General features: G+C 36.7%; 1 protein-coding gene across 2 annotated transcripts in view; it reads left to right on the forward strand.

Annotated features, from left to right (window-relative positions):
• The window catches only part of LOC128221849 (ras-related protein Rab-8A), a 31,978-nt gene that overhangs the window by 588 nt on the left and 11,732 nt on the right, over window positions 1-19,658 (forward strand). The window contains exons 1-3 of one of the 2 annotated variants that reach the window (XM_052930467.1): window positions 9,939-10,250; window positions 12,323-12,383; window positions 18,919-18,979. In XM_052930467.1, the coding sequence (XP_052786427.1) occupies window positions 10,073-10,250; window positions 12,323-12,383; window positions 18,919-18,979 (300 nt within the window). In that variant the 5' untranslated portion in view covers window positions 9,939-10,072. Of the gene's footprint in view, window positions 1-9,938; window positions 10,251-12,322; window positions 12,384-18,918; window positions 18,980-19,658 lie in introns of those variants that run through there. The other variant, XM_052930468.1, reaches the window with a different exon arrangement.

Below are 19,658 nucleotides of genomic sequence, written 5' to 3' on the forward strand. Positions count from 1 at the left end.
TATGCTTGTACTTGTAGCACCTCATAAAATTAAATTGAATTTTTACTTGAGCTAAAAGTAATGAATTTTTTTAACAAAATGTTTATGCATTTGGTAAATTGTCATTAATGAGTAGTGTCTGATGTAGATGTTTAAAAAGTTACATTTATTTTAGCATCCAAATACAATATGGGTTGCATGAAAAATATCTTACAATTTACCTTTCTTTTAAAGAAACAAATTCCAGACAGTTCAGGTTTTATAATATTATTCATTTATAATTCAATAATGTGTGTCATTTGAAATGTTTTGTTTGATATCAGATAGTCAGTTTTACTGAGGAATTTTACTGTTTCAACATAAGAGATTTGTTTTCAATTGAAACTTTTAGATGTTACAGTACACTCAACGAGTTAGACCCACTTCTCTTGCTCACTCCGAGGGATAAAGTCGATGATCGCGGACTTCCTCCGAGGGTAAAACTGTTGCCCTCCCTTAAATCCCTCCGAGTTCCTCCAAGTGGCTGGTTTTCTGCCGAGTTTAACATGAACGATAGCGTTGCAATAGTTCCGCCGAGGGGTCATAAAATACATTTATATGATGCATGTGCAAATAGTGAAATACGACTGCATTCTTGTGGTAAGCTAACTTCATGTAAAACGGGCAGAGGAAAAAGAATAATAGAAATTTACTGAAGCCGTCATTATCGATGGAAATTTTTAATAAAAAAATAACTTTAGCATAGATTCTTATCAAATGTATGCAGAGTTTCGTGGAGGTTACCCCTCCGAGGAACGCGCGTTCGTCATTCTTCGGCTGACCGTAAATTCATTGCGTTGGCCGCGATAGCGAAAATCCGCGGAGGAAAACGGAAAGTGGGTCTAACTCGTTGAGTGTACTGTAGATAATTCTCAAAAGCTATTCATGCGTTTTGATACAGAGGCTGAATGTTGCAAATTCCATGTGCTTTGACTTATTGAGTGAAAGAAAAGAAATTCTGGCAATGTGTTTGTAGGCTATTGTAATATTTGAAGGAATTGTGTGCATTTTGAGCTAATGGGTGCATCAAGGTACACTTTGCGTAATTCTTTGAGTGTTTGCATTGTAAATGTTTCATAATGAATGTTTTATTCTGGATGCGCAAAAACTTCCAGTTTGGTGCTTCTGGGTAATCAAGGCATGAAACGTTGCTCCTTTTGTTCCCATTATTGCTCAATAATAGACTGATTAGGCAAAATTGGCCAACTGGATAAGTTTCACCAGCATGTTATATTAATCGCCAGTTATTTAGGACATTTTTCACAATAACCCATTTTGTATGGTGTATCAGACATCGCGAAAGTTCAGAAAAAATCTCGGTCATTCAGACAGCCTCTGATATTTTGTCGGTCTGAAAGAAAATTTGCCAGTCCGACAATTTTTGTTTGAAAACTTCCTTTTCAAAGCCTTTGTTGCTAATTTTACAATTACAAGAAATTAAAACATATTGTTTTTTCTTTCTGCTTTCATCTGCTTTGTTCTTTCTTTGTTTTGCCAGGTATTGCCCTGGAATAAAATTTTAAGGTAGCCAATTTTTGACACTCGCACTTAATCGTAATGAAAATTCTGATTTGTATTTTTTGGACCGTACTGGTTTCATAATCGAATAACATGTTCCAAAGGATAAGATTATTTATGCTTGGAACATTTGGAACTATCGTTTAAAATATCCTAATGTTCATGACTAAAGTTTATCATTTTAGTGTTTCCAAACATTGCGTGATATATAAACAGTAGTAAACATTTAGCAATGTATTGCTAAGGGAGGCAAATGCTGCATGGTGTTTGACTTAATGCAGTATGCATTCCGACATTTACACTTACGGAAAACGACATCGGATTCGTAAAGAAATGGTCATTTGACAATTTCATTGATAAAAACACGATTTTCTGTTAAACAAAATGAATTAGTCTTACTTTTAAGCGGTGTTTGATAAACATAAAATCTTCATTATTTTTTAATCTGGATGTGAAAGCTGTCAGTCAGACCCTATCACAAATCTAGTCTGACCGAGTCAAAATTTACCAGTCGGACCGACGTTTTTCGCAATTTCTGGTGTATTCTTAAAGAAACAAACATTATCACATGTGTTAATCTTTTCTGTCTAATTTTTAATGCTTTCTTGTTTATTTCTAGACATAATATTTATTCTCAATGACAAATTTTTCTCTAATCTGAAAAGCCCCAACCCCATTGGCAAATATTCGCAAAATGGTGACCCCCACACACACTGAATTTCCACCTGAAATCAGCTACAGAGTACAGTACAAAAGTATGTACATTACAATGAGTTTTGATAGTGGTGGTATGGCCCACATGGAACTCATGGACGATTCTTGTGCATGCAAAACAGATACTTCAAAGCCGGAAACAGAATGTGATGAAATCCTTTGGAAACATTATAGGGTATCTGCTCAGTCATGCTGAAGTCATGCATTTTTTACCTGCATTCAATTGGTGTTGGGAGTAATCACAAAGACTATGGGTGCACATTTTTTGTGACAAGGAGGGTAACACGTATGCTAGAAAGCCACTTTGGCCACATACTGCAAGTTGTAGGTCACAAAGGATTACGGGTATACTTGAAAGCCAATGTAGCTACATATATATTGCAAGTCTAAGGACACAGGGATTTTTGGCTCAAAGACCAGCTTTATCCTGATATCTCAATCTATGTAGCTTCCTTATATCTTTTTAAACATTTTAACACCATTACTTCGAAGTTATCGGGATGCAGATAAAAAGTGTGGTTCAATTATATTAAATTCGGATTAACAGTATTAGTAAGTATTAGAAATGACAAGTGTTCAGGAATTATTGGTGACATAAGATATTAAGTCATGAAAAAAGCAATGTCGGCTAATACAATTTTGTTGCTTTTTGTTTGAATTATCGTTTTGAATGTATTGAAATTTGTTTAATAAAATGAAAAGTCTGTTATTATACTTTTTGTTGATGTAACGTTATTACCAGCGAAGTTGCCGCGGGCAGGGTGACTTAATCGCCTAAGTTGCCTGGTAGGATGAGCCCGGATCTTTCACAGCATAAAAAGTTCAAACATGTATATTTGCCATTATATATTAGCTATTTTGTCCTGATTTCCCAAACTCGTTTTTTTTCCCAATTTGCAAGGCACAGGCGGTAAAAAAGTCCAAATAAAGTCACTGAGATTGATGTGCCGTGTCGCTGTTTTTTGTTTGTTATCTATGAGTGCTCAATGTCATTCTTTAACAAGCGCTTATTGTGCTACATGTACATGTGTGTAAACTATAAGATGACCAGTGGGTGTCAGTGAGTTTCATGGTCTCAGTTTCTAATTTGAAACAATAATCAATAAATAAGTAAAAATAACGAATCAGGACCATAATTTTGACTCCAGAATGGCGATAAATTCGAAAAGGCGATAAATTAGAAACAATGATATTCGGTTTATTGATGAAAATTTTAATTAAACAAAGAAGCAAAAAATATGGACAGAAAAAATAATTTGAAACAAATCTGAATCGGATATAATTATGGTGTTCGGATTAAGGGTGTTTAAATGTATTGACAAAAATTTAAATGGTTAATTGACTAAGTTTGATACTGTGATCAGGTTTTTACTTCCTTATTGTTTGTAAGGACTTTCTTGTATTCTTCCCTCTACCTGTATATCATTATGAAATCTCAAAGATTACATTTCCTTTTTATCATGTGCATTTTAGAAATTGCTTAAAAGGTAACTAAATAAACCTTAAACTTCCTAAAATATTTGAACCTCAAAGTCATGACATGTTGATGAGTGAAGATTGAAGTTGTTTAAGTCAAGGAAGCTTATTTTCCTTTCTGTTTGAGTTACCCTCCCTGAGACTGATGTTCCTGTGAGCCTAAGGTAAATACGGTAGCACAGAGGTGACATTTGCAACACTTCATTCATAGTGTGGCCACATCTTAGTAACTTGTAGCCACAACTTAAAAAACTTGTGGCCACAACTTAGTAAATTGAGGCCAATTTAGTTACTAAGTCGTGGCCTCAAGTTAATACTAAGTTGTGGCCACAATATGAATTAAGTGTTGCAGATGTCACCTCTGTGCCACTTTAGATACACGGATGCGAAACAGTGGCTCCAGCTCTTTTAGGAGCTGTGTATAAAACGGAGCCAATGACACTTCCGAGCTAGAGCAAAAGAACGGATATCATCGTAAAACGTATGACTCGTTATTTTATCTAATATCACAATTATGAGGGCTTATTTGAGAAATCGGGGAATGCAGTGCCCTATAAATATGTTTAATCTTCACACGTATTTGGGTTATTTTGTAAACATATTGTTTATGGAGTTATAAAACCGATTCTCCCATCAAACACATCAATGTTTACAAACGAAAGTAGAACATTTTCACCATTTTTCAGCTGAATTTCACTCAAGAAGCTTACATTTAAGATAAAGCCCGTATTATCGAGTGCTTTTATTTTGTCGGGAATAAAAATGACCGCCTGATTACCGGAATAAGCATGTTTATACTCCTTTTCTGGGTTGAGCTGGAGCCAAAGCCAGGGAGCTGGAGCCAAAGTGTGGAGGCATGAAGTGTCATTGGCTCCTTTTTATACACAGCTCCTAAAAGAGCTGGAGCCACTGTTTCGCACTCGTGAGATAAAGCCATAATGCAGCCAATGGTCACAGTCAGACCTTCATTAACTCTAAAACAATGATCTGAGGCTGTGCAGCTTACAATGCTGTAAAAAGGTGTGAGGTATCATTGAGGCCTTGGTTTTGAAGTCATCATTGTGCAAAAACTAACTTTGGCCATAACCCAACACCCTTCAAGACAAAAAATGCAACTTGGTACAATGAAATTGAGTTCACATGTTGCCAGCGACAATATGCATATGTACAGTAAGGCATATAACTCTGGTTTTTAGCTCCACTGGCCGAAGGCCATGGAGCTTATGTCGTCACAGATTGTCCGTCGTGAGTGCTTGCGTGCGTGCGTGCGTGCGTGCGTGCGTGCGTGCGTGCGTAAACTTTTACTTTAAACGACATCTCCTCTGAAACTGATAAGCGGATTTTGACAAAACTTCACAGGAATGTTCTTTTGGTGGTCCTTTACCAAAATTGCTCAAATGGTTCCGGTCCATTGCACAATATGGCCGCCAGAGCTAAAAATAGCAAAATCTTTAAACGACATCTCCTCTGAAACGGTTCGGCAGATTTTGATGAAACTTGACTGTAATGTTCCTTGGGTGGTCCTTTATTAAAATTGTTCAAATGGTTCTGGTCCATTGCACAATATGGCCGCCACAGCTAAAAATAGCAAAATCTTTAAACGACATCTCCTCTGAAACGGATAGGCAGATTTTGATGAAACTTGACAGAATTGTTCCTTGGGTGGGCCTTAACCAAAATTGCTCAAATGGTTCCGGTCCACTGCACAACATGGCTGCCAGGGCAAAAAAAATAGAAAAACCTTTAAAGAACATCTTCTCAGAAACCGATGATCAGATTTTGATGAAACTTAACAGAAATGTTCCTTGGATGGTCCTTTATCAAATTTGCTTCAATGGTTTCGGTCCACTGCACAAGATGGCCCCCAGAGGTAAAAATAGAAAAACCATTAAACGACTTCTCCTCAGAAACCGATGATCGTATTGCAATGAAACTTGACAGAAATGTTACTTGGGTAGTCCTTAACCAAAATAGCCCAAACAGTTCTGGTCTGCTGCACAACATGGGCACCAGAGCTAAGAATAGAAAAAAAAACGTTAAACTACATCTTCTCAGAAACCGATTATCAGATTTTGATGAAACTTTACATAAATGTTCATCGGGATGTCCTTTAACCAAAATTGCCCAAATGGTTCCGGTCCGCTGCACAACATGGCTGCGAGAGTTAAAAATAGAAAAACCTTTAAGGACTTCTCGTCCGCAGTCTTCACGAAAAACATTTTAACCTACTAGCCAGTTGGACTAGCATAATGGCATATTTTACTAGTCCGAATGACAATCTAGTAGTCCGACTATTTTGCCACATTATAAAACTGTATGCTTGAGGTAAATACCTATTTCAATTGAGCAGCTTGCAGTTTGAGTAAACATTTCTTTATTATGATGCTCATGCAGTGATAGGGAGTGACATCCTTCTGTTGGGAATAGTGCTCCTTGTTTTTCAGAACCTATGGGTACTATGTAAAAAACAAAAGGCATCTTGCTTGAATAGACTGTAATAATATCAACATGGTTAGAAAAGAAATGCCATGCTTTAATGGCTTTGATTACATTTTACTACTGAATTACCTCCCTTTAATAGAAAAAAAAATAATGTCTTAATTTTTCACGTATAGCATCTTTAAATAATTTTTAAACAATAATAATTTATGAGTAAACATATAAGCATAAAGTTCTCACAAAAAGATCAATTTAAAAACCTTACATTTATACATAGGAAAGTATATATAGACTGAACATTAATTTTCGTTTAAGTGACATTCTGAAAGTTTATGAAACAGCTATTTTTAGTAACTTAAATGGCCGAAAAGTGTAAGTGAAACACCAAGTCGATTCTATCTCGTCAGTTTTTGTTCAGGTTAGATATTTGCTTCATAATCTATTCAGATTAAATGTTTATTAATTGTTTAACTTTTAAGCATTATTTTGGGTCGATATTTATAGTTTAAAGGAAAAACTTATATCTTAAACAGCGACAACGTGTCGCGAGTGGCAAAAGACCCGACATCACATCAGAAGTGAAAAAAAGATGGTCTTATGCAGGACTAAGTGGATGGGTGTTGAATGGTGCTTGTATAAATATATTTTGATAATCAGTAAGGTGGTTTTGCTTGAAACTTTTGGCCAGTGGAGCACAGGCACTGATGTGCCTCTTGTAATATTTGTTATTCCCCTTTGGATTCAGTATTTTCTAAAGTAGGTAGTTGTTATTTGATATGAGATTGATATGAGTTGAACAAATACAATGACTACTTTATCATATCTGAACACAATGCAACCGATGATGTCATGTTCATAAAGTAGCTGATAAGTTTAGCATAAGACAGGAGTTGACAATTAAATTATAATGTATTTTTAAAATCATTATTTTGAACACTGACACAATAAAATGCAACATGGTAAGAAATAAGAGTTGCCCTCATATTAAACAAATCTAAATCTTCTGGCAACATGTACAGACTGTTTCTGGCAACATGTGCATACTGTTTCTGGCAACATGTGCATACTGTTTCTGGCCACATGCACATAATGTTTCTGGCAACATGTGCATAATGTTTCTGGCAACATGTGCATAATGTTTCTGGCAACATGTGCATACTGTTTCTGGCAACATGTGCATTCTGTTTCTGGCAACATGTGCATACAGTTTCTGGCAACATGTGCATACTGTTTCTGGCAACATGTGCATACAGTTTCTGGCAACATGTGCATACTGTTTCTGGCCACATGCACATAATGTTTCTGGCAACATGTGCATAATGTTTCTGGCAACATGTGCATAATGTTTCTGGCAACATGTGCATACTGTTTCTGGCAACATGTGCATTCTGTTTCTGGCAACATGTGCATACAGTTTCTGGCAACATGTGCATACTGTTTCTGGCAACATGTGCATACAGTTTCTGGCAACATGTGCATACAGTTTCTGGCAACATGTGCATACTGTTTCTGGCAACATGTGCATACTGTTTCTGGCAACATGTAAACTAGATTTCATTTTCTGACCTATGTTTTTGAAATTAAGGCCAATATTAAAGTTTGTTTATGCCAACACATTTTTGCAACACCAATGAGACCAACATCGATAATAGGGATTGAAAATCAGGTAAAAATAGCAATCAATTGTTGCTCATTATCAAAGAGGTCAGTTTGATAAAAATCATTGAATCAAAAAGTGCATTTTACTGATAATTTATTGTGTATGAAGTGTGAGAAAACATTATAGAAATATCGTTTGGTAAATGACGAACATGATCTTGCTTTATTGGGCAAGATTTATGCTCGACATAGGTCGAGACAGAACCATTATATGCAGTGTTTTGGGTTTACAAGTTGGTATGTTCATATCACAATGAGAGGTCATTCATTCTTATACTTTTGTAGTGTGTGTTTTATACATTTCTACTTAAGATATAATCAATTTAATAGTGAAAATCAAGATTCATTTGTCGCTGAACTCAGACCAATTATTGACAAAACCTGAGGAATTGAATTAAGAAAATAATTTGACTCACAAATTTTTGCAAGTGATGAAAATTTCAACTCGCAAAATCAGAAATTGTCTCGCAATATTTTTGTTTCCATTTTGTTTTTGTTAGGAAAATCTAATGTGAAAAAAAACGACAATATTTTTTTCTGTGTCATAACAATTCACCTTCTAAAGCAATTTACATTTGTAAACATAGAAAACGTATCAAGGAAGTCTGATGTGCAGTCTGCTCAAAATAGTTTAGTTTGATCATAACCATCAGCCGTTTCAGTCGATTTTAAAGAGGCCCTCTTACTCCCAAATATGATTTACAAAAATAATACAATTGTTTTAATACACCAAAAAGGATGAATAAATGTCGAAAACAATGTTTTTTATGGAGGATACTGAATTAAATTTTAAAGAAAGGTGCAGAAAACATGATAGTTCTACCGCATGAGACTATAGTAGATCACAGTAAATCTTTTAGCATTCACCAATCATTTAATATTTGTGCGTTTTCAGCTATTATATACACAGTTACTTACAATCTTGTTGTTTGTAATTAATATTTTCCATAAAAACATTATTTAGTAAGTAGTTTAAGGTTTATCATTCAAAATTTATGTTTGTTGTACATGTTTATGTATTGATTTTGAATAAGAGTGTCACTTTAAATAGCCATGAGTAAACAAACTTTTCTTGATTGTCATGATGATGGACTGTGCCTCAAAATTGCGACGATTATAGCCAAATACGGCTGCCTAAGTCTGAACACAAAAAAACAGTCCTCAATTTTTTAAAATTTTATCATTTTATGTGTGTTTACGAGAAATAGACAGTAGGCAAATTGAAAGTTGTTTTTATTCAAGAGTTTTTGCTCACAAAATTTTGTAAGTACCTCAACTCAACTCCCAATTCCAATTTCCACTGCCATTTTGCGAGTGTGCGAGTGCTAAATTCGAGCCCTGAATACTTGATATATAGTTTGCTCCCTACCTCCACCTCCTAAATATCTTTGAACATTTTGTCTTCCTTGACTGATTCATCATCATTGGAGCACCTATATATCACATGGCCAAATAGTTGGATAAAGTAAACAATTGATTCATATAAATAAACGCTTGATAGTATGTTGGTTGCAGTTATCACTTTATTTTATCAAATCAGTTCAAAGTTTCACGAAATCATGTAGAAAGTATATCAATTTTTTTATAGACATCATGTGATGTTTTGTTGCTCTTTCAAGTTCTCTGAATAAGGAAAGTGGACATTCTGAGCCACAAGATTTCAGAAAGTGGACATACAGTGGCACATATAAAAATTGTTCCCTGTGCAGTGTTAACAGTGATATTTATTTGTGATTATATAGTGTATATGTAAATGAACCTTAGAGAAAATCAGCAACCAGCCAAAATCAATGTTAACACTTCAAATCAATACCAGGGAAGAAGACGTTTAAGTTTTTATTTTTTATGTGTTTGTTTTATACCAAAACATATACTACAGTGAATAAAATCAGATAAGATATAAATTTTGGATGTAGCATTTTTTTTAAAACATAAGACTTTACTTCAGTTCATCAGTCTTGATTGAATTATTTACTGTGGACACATACTCATGTGATATTTTGAATAAAGTAGTAAATGCAATATCATTTATAATGGACTATTTGGTGCCATAACAGATATCATTGTTAATTCAGAGTTTGATGCTATAAGAACAGGAAGCAATAAAAGAAAGCTTAACAAGACTAATACAGTGTTCTACTTATCCACATGTGCAAGAGAACTCACAGAAGAACCTGTGCTTGGATTTAAAGAAAAGAAAAGTAACTGTTACATTGTACATTAAATAAGGAACAAATAAGAAGCAAAAATGAGTTCAGATATGGACAGCCCGGTGTACCAAGATGTCACAACTGTGCCAGAATCTAAACCTGTCGCACCTTTAACCATCAAGGTTCTCATTATCGGGGACAGCGCTGTTGGGAAGACATCGCTCATGTTTCGTTACTGCGACAATACTTATAGCCCTATATTTATCTCAACAATAGGTAAAGAAACACCAGGAATTAGATTTTTAGCGCTACTGGCCAAAGGCTTATGCGATGGTAATATGTACATAGTCTGTGCATCCGTGCGTCAGTAAACAATTGCTTGTGAACAGGATACAGTCTTCAGTTTTGATTGTATCTCGAAGAAACTTGTACAGTATTTAAATCCATTTAAGCTCGGTTTCTTTTGGAAACCAGCCAGATCCGCCTAGATTATGGGTCTTAAAAGTATAAAAAAAATCCTATTTTTAGCTACATTGTAAGTCTATTTTTAGCCAAGACTACATGAGCAAAGTCTATTTTTAGCCAAGTTTATATGTAAAGTCACAATTGCTTGTGAATGTTTGTTCAACTTATGCCCCTGGGGTCATTACTGGCCACGGCCCCGGGTTCACAGGTTTGGTATACTTAAATTGGGAAATGTTAAAAACCTTTTTTGTCTGAAACAGCTATGCAGATCCTTGCTATTTTGAACGAGGCTTAATTTAGTGGTCCACTACCATAGTTGTTCAAATTATGCCCCTTGGGTCAAAACTGGCACTGCCCTGGGGGGTCACAAGTTTCCTAGAGACTTATAGAAGAAATAGAGATAGAGATTATCTGAAATATGTGAGTTCAATAACATTTGATTATCTGAAATATGTGAGTTCAATAACATTTGATCATCTGAAATATGTGAGATCAATAACACTTGATTATCTGAAATATGTGAGTTCAATAACATTTGATTATCTGAAATATGTGAGTTCAATAACATTTGATTATCTGAAATATGTGAGTTCAATAACATTTGATTATCTGAAATATGTGAGTTCAATAACATTTGATTATCTGAAATATATGAGTTCAATAACATTTGATTATCTGAAATATGTGAGTTCAATAACATTTGATTATCTGAAATATATGAGATCAATAACACTTGATTATCTGAAATATGTGTGTTCAATAACACTTGATTATCTGAAATATGTGAGTTCAATAACATTTGATTATCTGAAATATGCGAGTTCAATAACATGTGAGTTCAGTAACATTTGATTATCTGAAATATGTGAGTTCAGTAACATTTGATTATCTGAAATATGTGAGTTCAAAAACATTTTAGTAGTAAGACATATTTTCTATATATGTAAAATTAATAACAGGTTAGTATAGACATAATATTTTCTGAAATATGGAATTTACGTGTTATGTTTTGTATAAAAGGTAATACAAGGACACATAACTACCCATAAGGTAAGTCAGTGACCTTATGAGTATCGTCTATGTCAGCTTGACATAGGACACATATCCTATTAGCATTTATATAGCATAATAAAACAAACAAAGACTGTGAATGAGTAAATTTATGTTAACATTTGAAAGTTTTTATGGCCCTTTTTCCTCTAAATAGAGTTATTACTTTTTAGTGAAAACTTATTGTGCTTCGAACTCCACATTCACCTTTAAAAGAAATTCAAATTTTCACAGATGATCATTAGCATCTAGTTCAGGTGAACTAAACAAAGGCATTTTTGCTGTGTCAAATTTGACCAAAATTATGGCTTTCTGTTCGTTTCTCTAACTTGTCATTTGATGTATTATAATGTAAACAATATGTTTTTGATTGTACTGAACACATGTTGACTCAAATTTGAATGCAGGATATTTCAAGTATTTCAGAAAAGATACTTGAGCTTATAAGATTGCTCATGTGTGTTTGCTGCACAGTATTGTGGTCAAATTGCAAGGTTAAATAGTAAGATAAGACTGTCATTTTATTTGATATGCATTGGACACCTAACAAAAATGTGTGTTTTATCAGCTATTTCAAGTGTTCAACTGATACTGGCATATATTCATATCTGATGATAGCAGCACATAATAGATATCAGAGGCTGTTCTCTTAATATTAATAATTAACAATGTGTAGTTATTGTGCACAAACAAATGAATTTTTCAAGTTTTTACAAATAATGGACCAACCTAACACACAGTCATTTAGATATCTTCATATCTATATAATTATATGTCATAGTAAACCTTATTTTTGATGAATTTTGTTTGATTTATCTTTTTTCTCTTTTCAGGCATAGACTTCAAAATCAGGACAATAGAACTTGATGGGAAGAAAATAAAACTACAAATATGGTAACTTTTAGATTTAAATTGGCTATTTTTACATCAAGTTCAAAGTTTATTGTACAGAAGGCCTTTAAGTCCATACACAAAAACAAGAGTATACATATATAATACAAATGTGATTTATAGTGACAATGACATGTTATAATTGAAATGATGTAAAACATTTCTTTTAACATTATGTAATTATATGACATATCAACGAAAAAATGTAATTCATTTTTTCAATATAACATTTGAAGTCTGCGTTCTTCTCAGTCTTTGCCATAATGTTTACCAATTTCACTAGAGAGATTATGTACAGGACATATAAATGATGAAAAATATTTATGAAATTCAGCTACATCTAAAACATGAACATAGGGTTCAATTGTTATGCCTTCCTTCGAAGAAGAGGGATATATTGCTTTGCACAGGCATGTTGGTCGGTCGGTCCGTCGGTAGACCAAAGCTTGTCCGAGTGATAACTCAACAATTCCTGGACGTATGGTCATCAAACTTGACATGAAGGTTGGGCCTGACCAGTAGATGACCCCTATTGTTTTTGGGCTCATCGGGTCAAAGGTCAAGGTCACAGTGACCTTTAATGGTAAAATAATTTTAAAGCTTGTCCGAGTGATAACTCAACAATGCCTGCACCCATGACCCTCAAACTTGACATGGAGGTTGGGCATGACCAATAGATGACCCCTATTGTTTTGGGGGGTCATCAGGCCAAAGGTCAAGGTAACAGTGACCTTGAATGGTAAAAGGTCGTCCGAGTGATAACTTGACGATGCCAGCACCAATGGCCCTCAAACTTGACTTGGAGGTTGGGCCTGACCAGTAGCTGACCCCTATAGTTTTTGGGGCTCATCGGGTCAAAGGTCAAGGTCACAGTGACCTTGAATGGTAAAAGGTTGTCCAAGTGATAACTCAACAATGCCGGCACCCATGGTCCTCATAATTGAATTGGAGGTTGGGCCTGACCAGTAGATGACCCCTATTGTTTTTGGGGGTCATCGGGCCAAAGGTCAAGGTCACAGTGACCTTGAATGGTAAAAGGTTGTCCGAGTGATAATTTGACAATGCCTGCACCCATGGCCCTCATAATTGAATTGGAGGTTGGGCCTGACCAGTAGAAGACCCCTATTGTTTTTGGGGGTCATCGGGCCAAAGGTCAAGGTCACAGTGACCTTGAATGGTAAAAGGTTGTCCGAGTGATAAATTGACAATGCCTGCACCCATGGCCCTCATAATTGAATTGGAGGTTGGGCCTGACCAGTAGAAGACCCCTATTGTTTTTGGGGGTCATCGGGCCAAAGGTCAAGGTCACAGTCACCTTGAATGGTTAAAGGTTTTCCGTGTGATAACGTGACAATGCCTGCACCCATGGCCCTCAAACTTGAATTGGAATTGGGCCTGACCAGTACATGACCCCATTTGTTTTTGGGGGTCATCTGGCCAAAGGTCAAGGTCATAGTCACCTTGAATGGTAAAAGGTTGTCCGAGTGATAACTCGACAATGCCTGCACCCATGGCCCTCAAACTTGACTTGGAGGTTGGGCCTGGCCAGAAGATGGTCCCTATTGATTTTAGGGGTCATTGGGCTAAAGGTCAAGGTCACAGTGACCTGGAATGGTAGAAGGTTATCCGAGTGATAACTCGACAATGCCTGCACCCATGGCCCTCAAACTTGACTTGGAGGTTGGGCCTGGCCGGGAGATGATCCCTATTGATTTTAGGGGTCATTGGGCCAAAGGTCAAGGTCACAGTGACCTTGAATGATAAAAGGTTGTCTGAGTGATAACTCAACAATGCCTGCACCCATGGCCCTCAAACTTGACATGGAGGTTGGGCCTGACCAGTAGATGACCCTATTGATTTTAGGGGTCAAAGGGCAAGGTCACAGTGACCTTGAAAGCGAACTCAACAATTCCTGGACCTATGATCATCAAACTTGACATGAAGGTTGGGCATACCCAGTAGATGACCCCTATTGACTTTGGGGGTCATCAGGCCAAGGTCAATGTCATAGTAACCTTTAACATTAAAAAGTTAACAAATCTTCTCCCACTGATATCTCAACAATGCCTGAACCTATGATCATTAAACTTGACATGGATGTCAAGCCTGACCAGTAGACCACCCTTATTGATTTTAGGATTCATAGAGCCAAAGGTCAAGGTCACCTTGAATGGTAAAAGGTTGTCCGAGTGATAACTCAACAATGCCTGAACCCATGGCCTTCAAACTTGACTTGGAGTTGCATCTGACTTGTAGATGACCCCTTATGATTTAAGGGGTCATTGGGTCAAAGGTCAAGGTCACAGTGACCTTGAAGGAAAAAAACTTGTCTGTGTGATGACTTGACAATGCCTGCACCCATGGCCCTCGAACTTGACATTTAGGTTTCTGGTGACCAGCTGATGACTCTGAATTTTGAGTTCATAGAGTCAAAGGTCATGGTCATAACACACTCTATCCTCGCACTTTAATGGTCATAATCTTCAAACTGCCTTAACGGCAACAAATCAGCTGTCATTTCGGTCCATGCACATTTCATTCAATTGTCCACATAATCCTGACAACATGGCGCTCAGGGGGGGGGGGGGGGGGGGGGGGGGGGGGGGGGTGCATAATGTTTGACAAACATCTCTTGTTTACTTTGTTTTATATTGAGTAAATGATGATAACTTTCTATTCTCTATATATCTAGCACTCCACATTTGTAAATACTGATCTTTTAACCTACTAGTATACATAAACAAATACAACATAACATTATTGACATGTTGACGTTCCCAAATGTTGCCACAGCAATTACTTTATAAATTTTCTCTAACAGGAGTCACCTAATTACCAAAGCCATTACTATCGTAATATACAAAAACATAATTTCTGGTATCAAGTATTTGGAATACTAAGAAGATGAGTCCAGTATTTAGTACAACGTTTCGATGAATTAATATACATAGGGAAATGTTCCAACCCTCAAGTCACCTAGAACCACCTCATTACAACCAGTTTGTTGAACATTTCAAGAGCCCCTTGCATCCCAAGATATGTACATTATCATTGAAAACCATTTTTTTCAGTCCCCATAAGACATAACTCTGAGCCATATAAAATAACTGGCATAATTGCCAACATACGTCTATTTGCTGGATGCAATGAATATATTTTGTTGGTTTGTCTGCTTTCTGAAGAGAGAAGTCAGCATATTGTCATCATTCTAGAACCAGGTGTTGTTGACTATTGCAGAGTAACTCCTGAACTTTGAGAAAAAACAGTTCAAGGTATTCCTATGAAACATACATTGCCAATGTGTACTCCTGTGAGACAAACACATGTTATCAGTGACATTGCCAATGTGTACTCCTGTGAGACAAACACATGTTATCAGTGACATTGCCAATGTGTACTCCTGTGAGACAAACACATGTTATCAGTGACATTGCCAATGTGTACTCCTGTGAGACAAACACATGTTATCAGTGACATTGCCAATGTGTACTCCTGTGAGACAAACACATGTTATCAGTGACATTGCCAATGTGTACTCCTGTGAGACATACACATGCTATCAGTGCCATTCCCAATGTGTACTCCTGTGAGACAAACACATGCTATCAGTGCCATTGCCAATGTGTACTCCTGTGAGACATACACATGCTATCAGTGCCATTGCCAATGTGTACTCCTGTGAGACAAAAACATGCTATCAGTGCCATTGCCAATGTGTACTCCTGTGAGACATACACATGCTATCAGTGCCATTGCCAATGTGTACTCCTGTGAGACAAACACATGCTATCAGTGCTATTGCCAATGTTTACTCCTGTGAGACAAACACATGTTATCAGTGCCATTGCCAATGTGTACTCCTGTGAGACAAACACATGCTATCAGTGCCATTGCCAATGTGTACTGTGAGACAAACACATGCTATCAGTGCCATTGCCAATGTGTACTCCTGTGAGACAAACACATGCTATCAGTGCCATTGCCAATGTGTACTCCCGTGAGACAAACACATGCTATCAGTGCCATTCCCAATGTGTACTCCTGTGAGACAAACACATGCTATCAGTGCCATTGCCAATGTGTACTCCTGTGAGACAAACACATGTTATCAGTGACATTGCCAATGTGTACTCCTGTGAGACAAACACATGCTATCAGTGACATTGCCAATGTGTACTCCTGTGAGACAAACACATGCTATCAGTGCCATTGCCAATGTGTACTCCTGTGAGACAAACACATGCTATCAGTGCCATTGCCAATGTGTACTCCTGTGAGGCAAACACATGCTATCAGTGACATTGCCAATGTGTACTCCCGTGAGACAAACACATGCTATCAGTGACATTGCCAATGTGTACTCCTGTGAGACAAACACATGCTATCAGTGCCATTGCCAATGTGTACTCCTGTGAGGCAAACACATGCTATCAGTGACGTTGCCAATGTGTACTCCTGTGAGGCAAACACATGCTATCAGTGACGTTGCCAATGTGTACTCCCGTGAGGCAAACACATGCTATCAGTGACATTGCCAATGTGTACTCCTGTGAGGCAAACACATGTTATCAGTGACATTGCCAATGTGTACTCCCGTGAGACAAACACATGCTATCAGTGCCATTGCCAATGTGTACTCCCGTGAGACAAACACATGCTATCAGTGACATTGCCAATGTGTACTCCTCTGAGACAAACACATGTTATCAGTGACATTGCCAATGTGTACTCTTGTGAGACAAACACATGCTATCAGTGCTATTGCCAATGTGTACTCTTGTGAGACAAACACATGCTATCAGTGACATTGCCAATGTGTATTTCAATGAAACAAACACATGCTATCAGTGACATTGCCAATGTGTATTTCAATGAAACAAACACATGCTATCAGTGACATTGCCAATGTGTATTTCAATGAAACAAACACATGGTATCAGTGACATTGCCAATGTGTACTCCTGTTGACAAACACATGCTATCAGTGACATTGCCAATGTGTACTACTGTGAAACAAACACATGGTATCAGTGACATTGCCAATGTGTACTCCTGTTGACAAACACATGCTATCAGTGACATTGCCAATGTGTACTACTGTGAAACAAACACATGCTATCAGTGACATTGCCAATGTGTACTCCTGTGAGAGAAACACATGCTATCAGTGACATTTCCAATGTGTACTCCTCTGAGACAAACACATGCTATCAGTGACATTGCCAATGTGTACTCCTGTGAGACAAACACATGCTATCAGTGACATTGCCAATGTGTATTTCAATGAAACAAACACATGCTATCAGTGACATTGCCAATGTGTATTTCAATGAAACAAACACATGCTATCAGTGACATTGCCAATGTGTATGTCAATAAAACAAACACATGTTATCAGTGCTATTGCCAATGTGTACTCCAGTGAGACAAACACATGTTATCAGTGACATTTCCCTATGTATTCCCATAAAACATGGACATTTTATCAATGATATTGACCCTGTGCTTTGCAAGGCCTTTCACTGCGGCTTATTAGTAATTGTTGATTATGCCACAATTATGCATGTAAATTTGAAGCTTCACCTTGTTATAATATCATTAATACTATATTTATATATTGTCCATTTTAACAGAGATTATAGTATATCGTGCAAAATACCACAATTCAAAATGAATAAAAAAGTGGCTGGAGGTCAGAATACAAGCATGAATAAACATTTTTATGCCCCCACAAAGTGGCGGCATATAGGGTTGCCCTTGTCCGTACGTACGTCTGTCCGTCTGTCTGTCTGTCTGTCTGTCTGTACGTACGTACGTCCCGAAGATTGTTTCCGATCTAATTCTTGAAAACCGTTTGTCCAATCCTCACCAAACTTTAAACACATGTTTGTGACCATAATATCTTGATCAAGTTCGATAGTCATGGAAATCGCTTTAGTCATTTAGGAGTTACGGCCCTTTTTTGCCAAAAATACTTCAAAAATATGTTTCCGATCTAATTCTTGAAAACCGTTTGTCCAATCCTCACCAAACTTTAAACACATGTTTGTGACCATAATATCTTGATCAAGTTCGATAGGCATGGAAATCGCTTTAGTCATTTAGGAGTTACGGCCCTTTTTTGCCAAAAATACTTCAAAAATATATGTTTCCAATCTAATTCTTGAAAAGTATGTGTCCAATCCTCACCAAACTTTACATACATGATTGTGACCATAATATCTTGATCAAGTTCGATAGCCATGGAAATCGCTTTAATCATTTAGGAGTTAGGGCCCTTTATTTCCCAACAATACTTAAAAAATATCATCTCGATGTAAATGAGATGTGGATCCAACAAGTTTTTTCCTGCCTGAATGGCGCCATATAACCTATACAGTCTTGCGATGCCGTAAAACCCAACTCAATTCAACTTATCCTATATGTGCAGATTATCCTGAATAATCATTATGGCTTATTTTCTGTGACAAAAAATCAAAGTGGGGGCACATTTCTAGTTCAGTATTTCTTTTGTAATTTTATTACAATTTTTTTACAGGGACACAGCAGGACAGGAACGATTCAGAACCATCACAACAGCATATTACAGAGGTGCAATGGTAAGTCAATGAAAGGATGTATGCACGAAAAAAGTCTTAAGCATGAATTATTTGCGGAAAAATGAACAGTAATCAATTTGGAATCTTTTTGAAAAATTCTTTTACATGCTTTGTTATTAATCTTTAAGCCTTTATGACTCAAAACAATGCTCATTTAGCCTTCATTATTAGATAACTTCACATCTGACACAAAACCATGCTCATTCAGCCTTCATGATTAGATTACTTCACATCCAACACAAAACCATGCTCATTCAGCCTTCATGATTAGATTACTTCACATCCGACTCAAAACCATGCTCATTCAGCCTTCATGATTAGATTACTTCACATCCGACTCAAAACCATGCTCATTCAGCCTTCATGATTAGATTACTTCACATCCGACTCAAAACCATGCTCATTCAGCCTTCATGATTAGATTACTTTACATCCGACTCAAAACCTTGCTCATTCAGCGTTCATGATTAGATTACTTTACATCCGACACAAAACCATGCTCATTCAGCCTTCATGATTAGATTACTTCACATCCGACTCAAAACCATGCTCATTCAGCCTTCATGATTAGATTACTTCACATCCGACACAAAACCGTGCTCATTCAGCCTTCATGATTAGATTACTTCACATCCGACTCAAAACCGTGCTCATTCAGCCTTCATGATTAGATTACTTC

The sequence above is a fragment of the Mya arenaria genome, chromosome 16 (assembly GCF_026914265.1).
Source record: "Mya arenaria isolate MELC-2E11 chromosome 16, ASM2691426v1".
NCBI lineage: Eukaryota > Metazoa > Mollusca > Bivalvia > Myida > Myidae > Mya > Mya arenaria.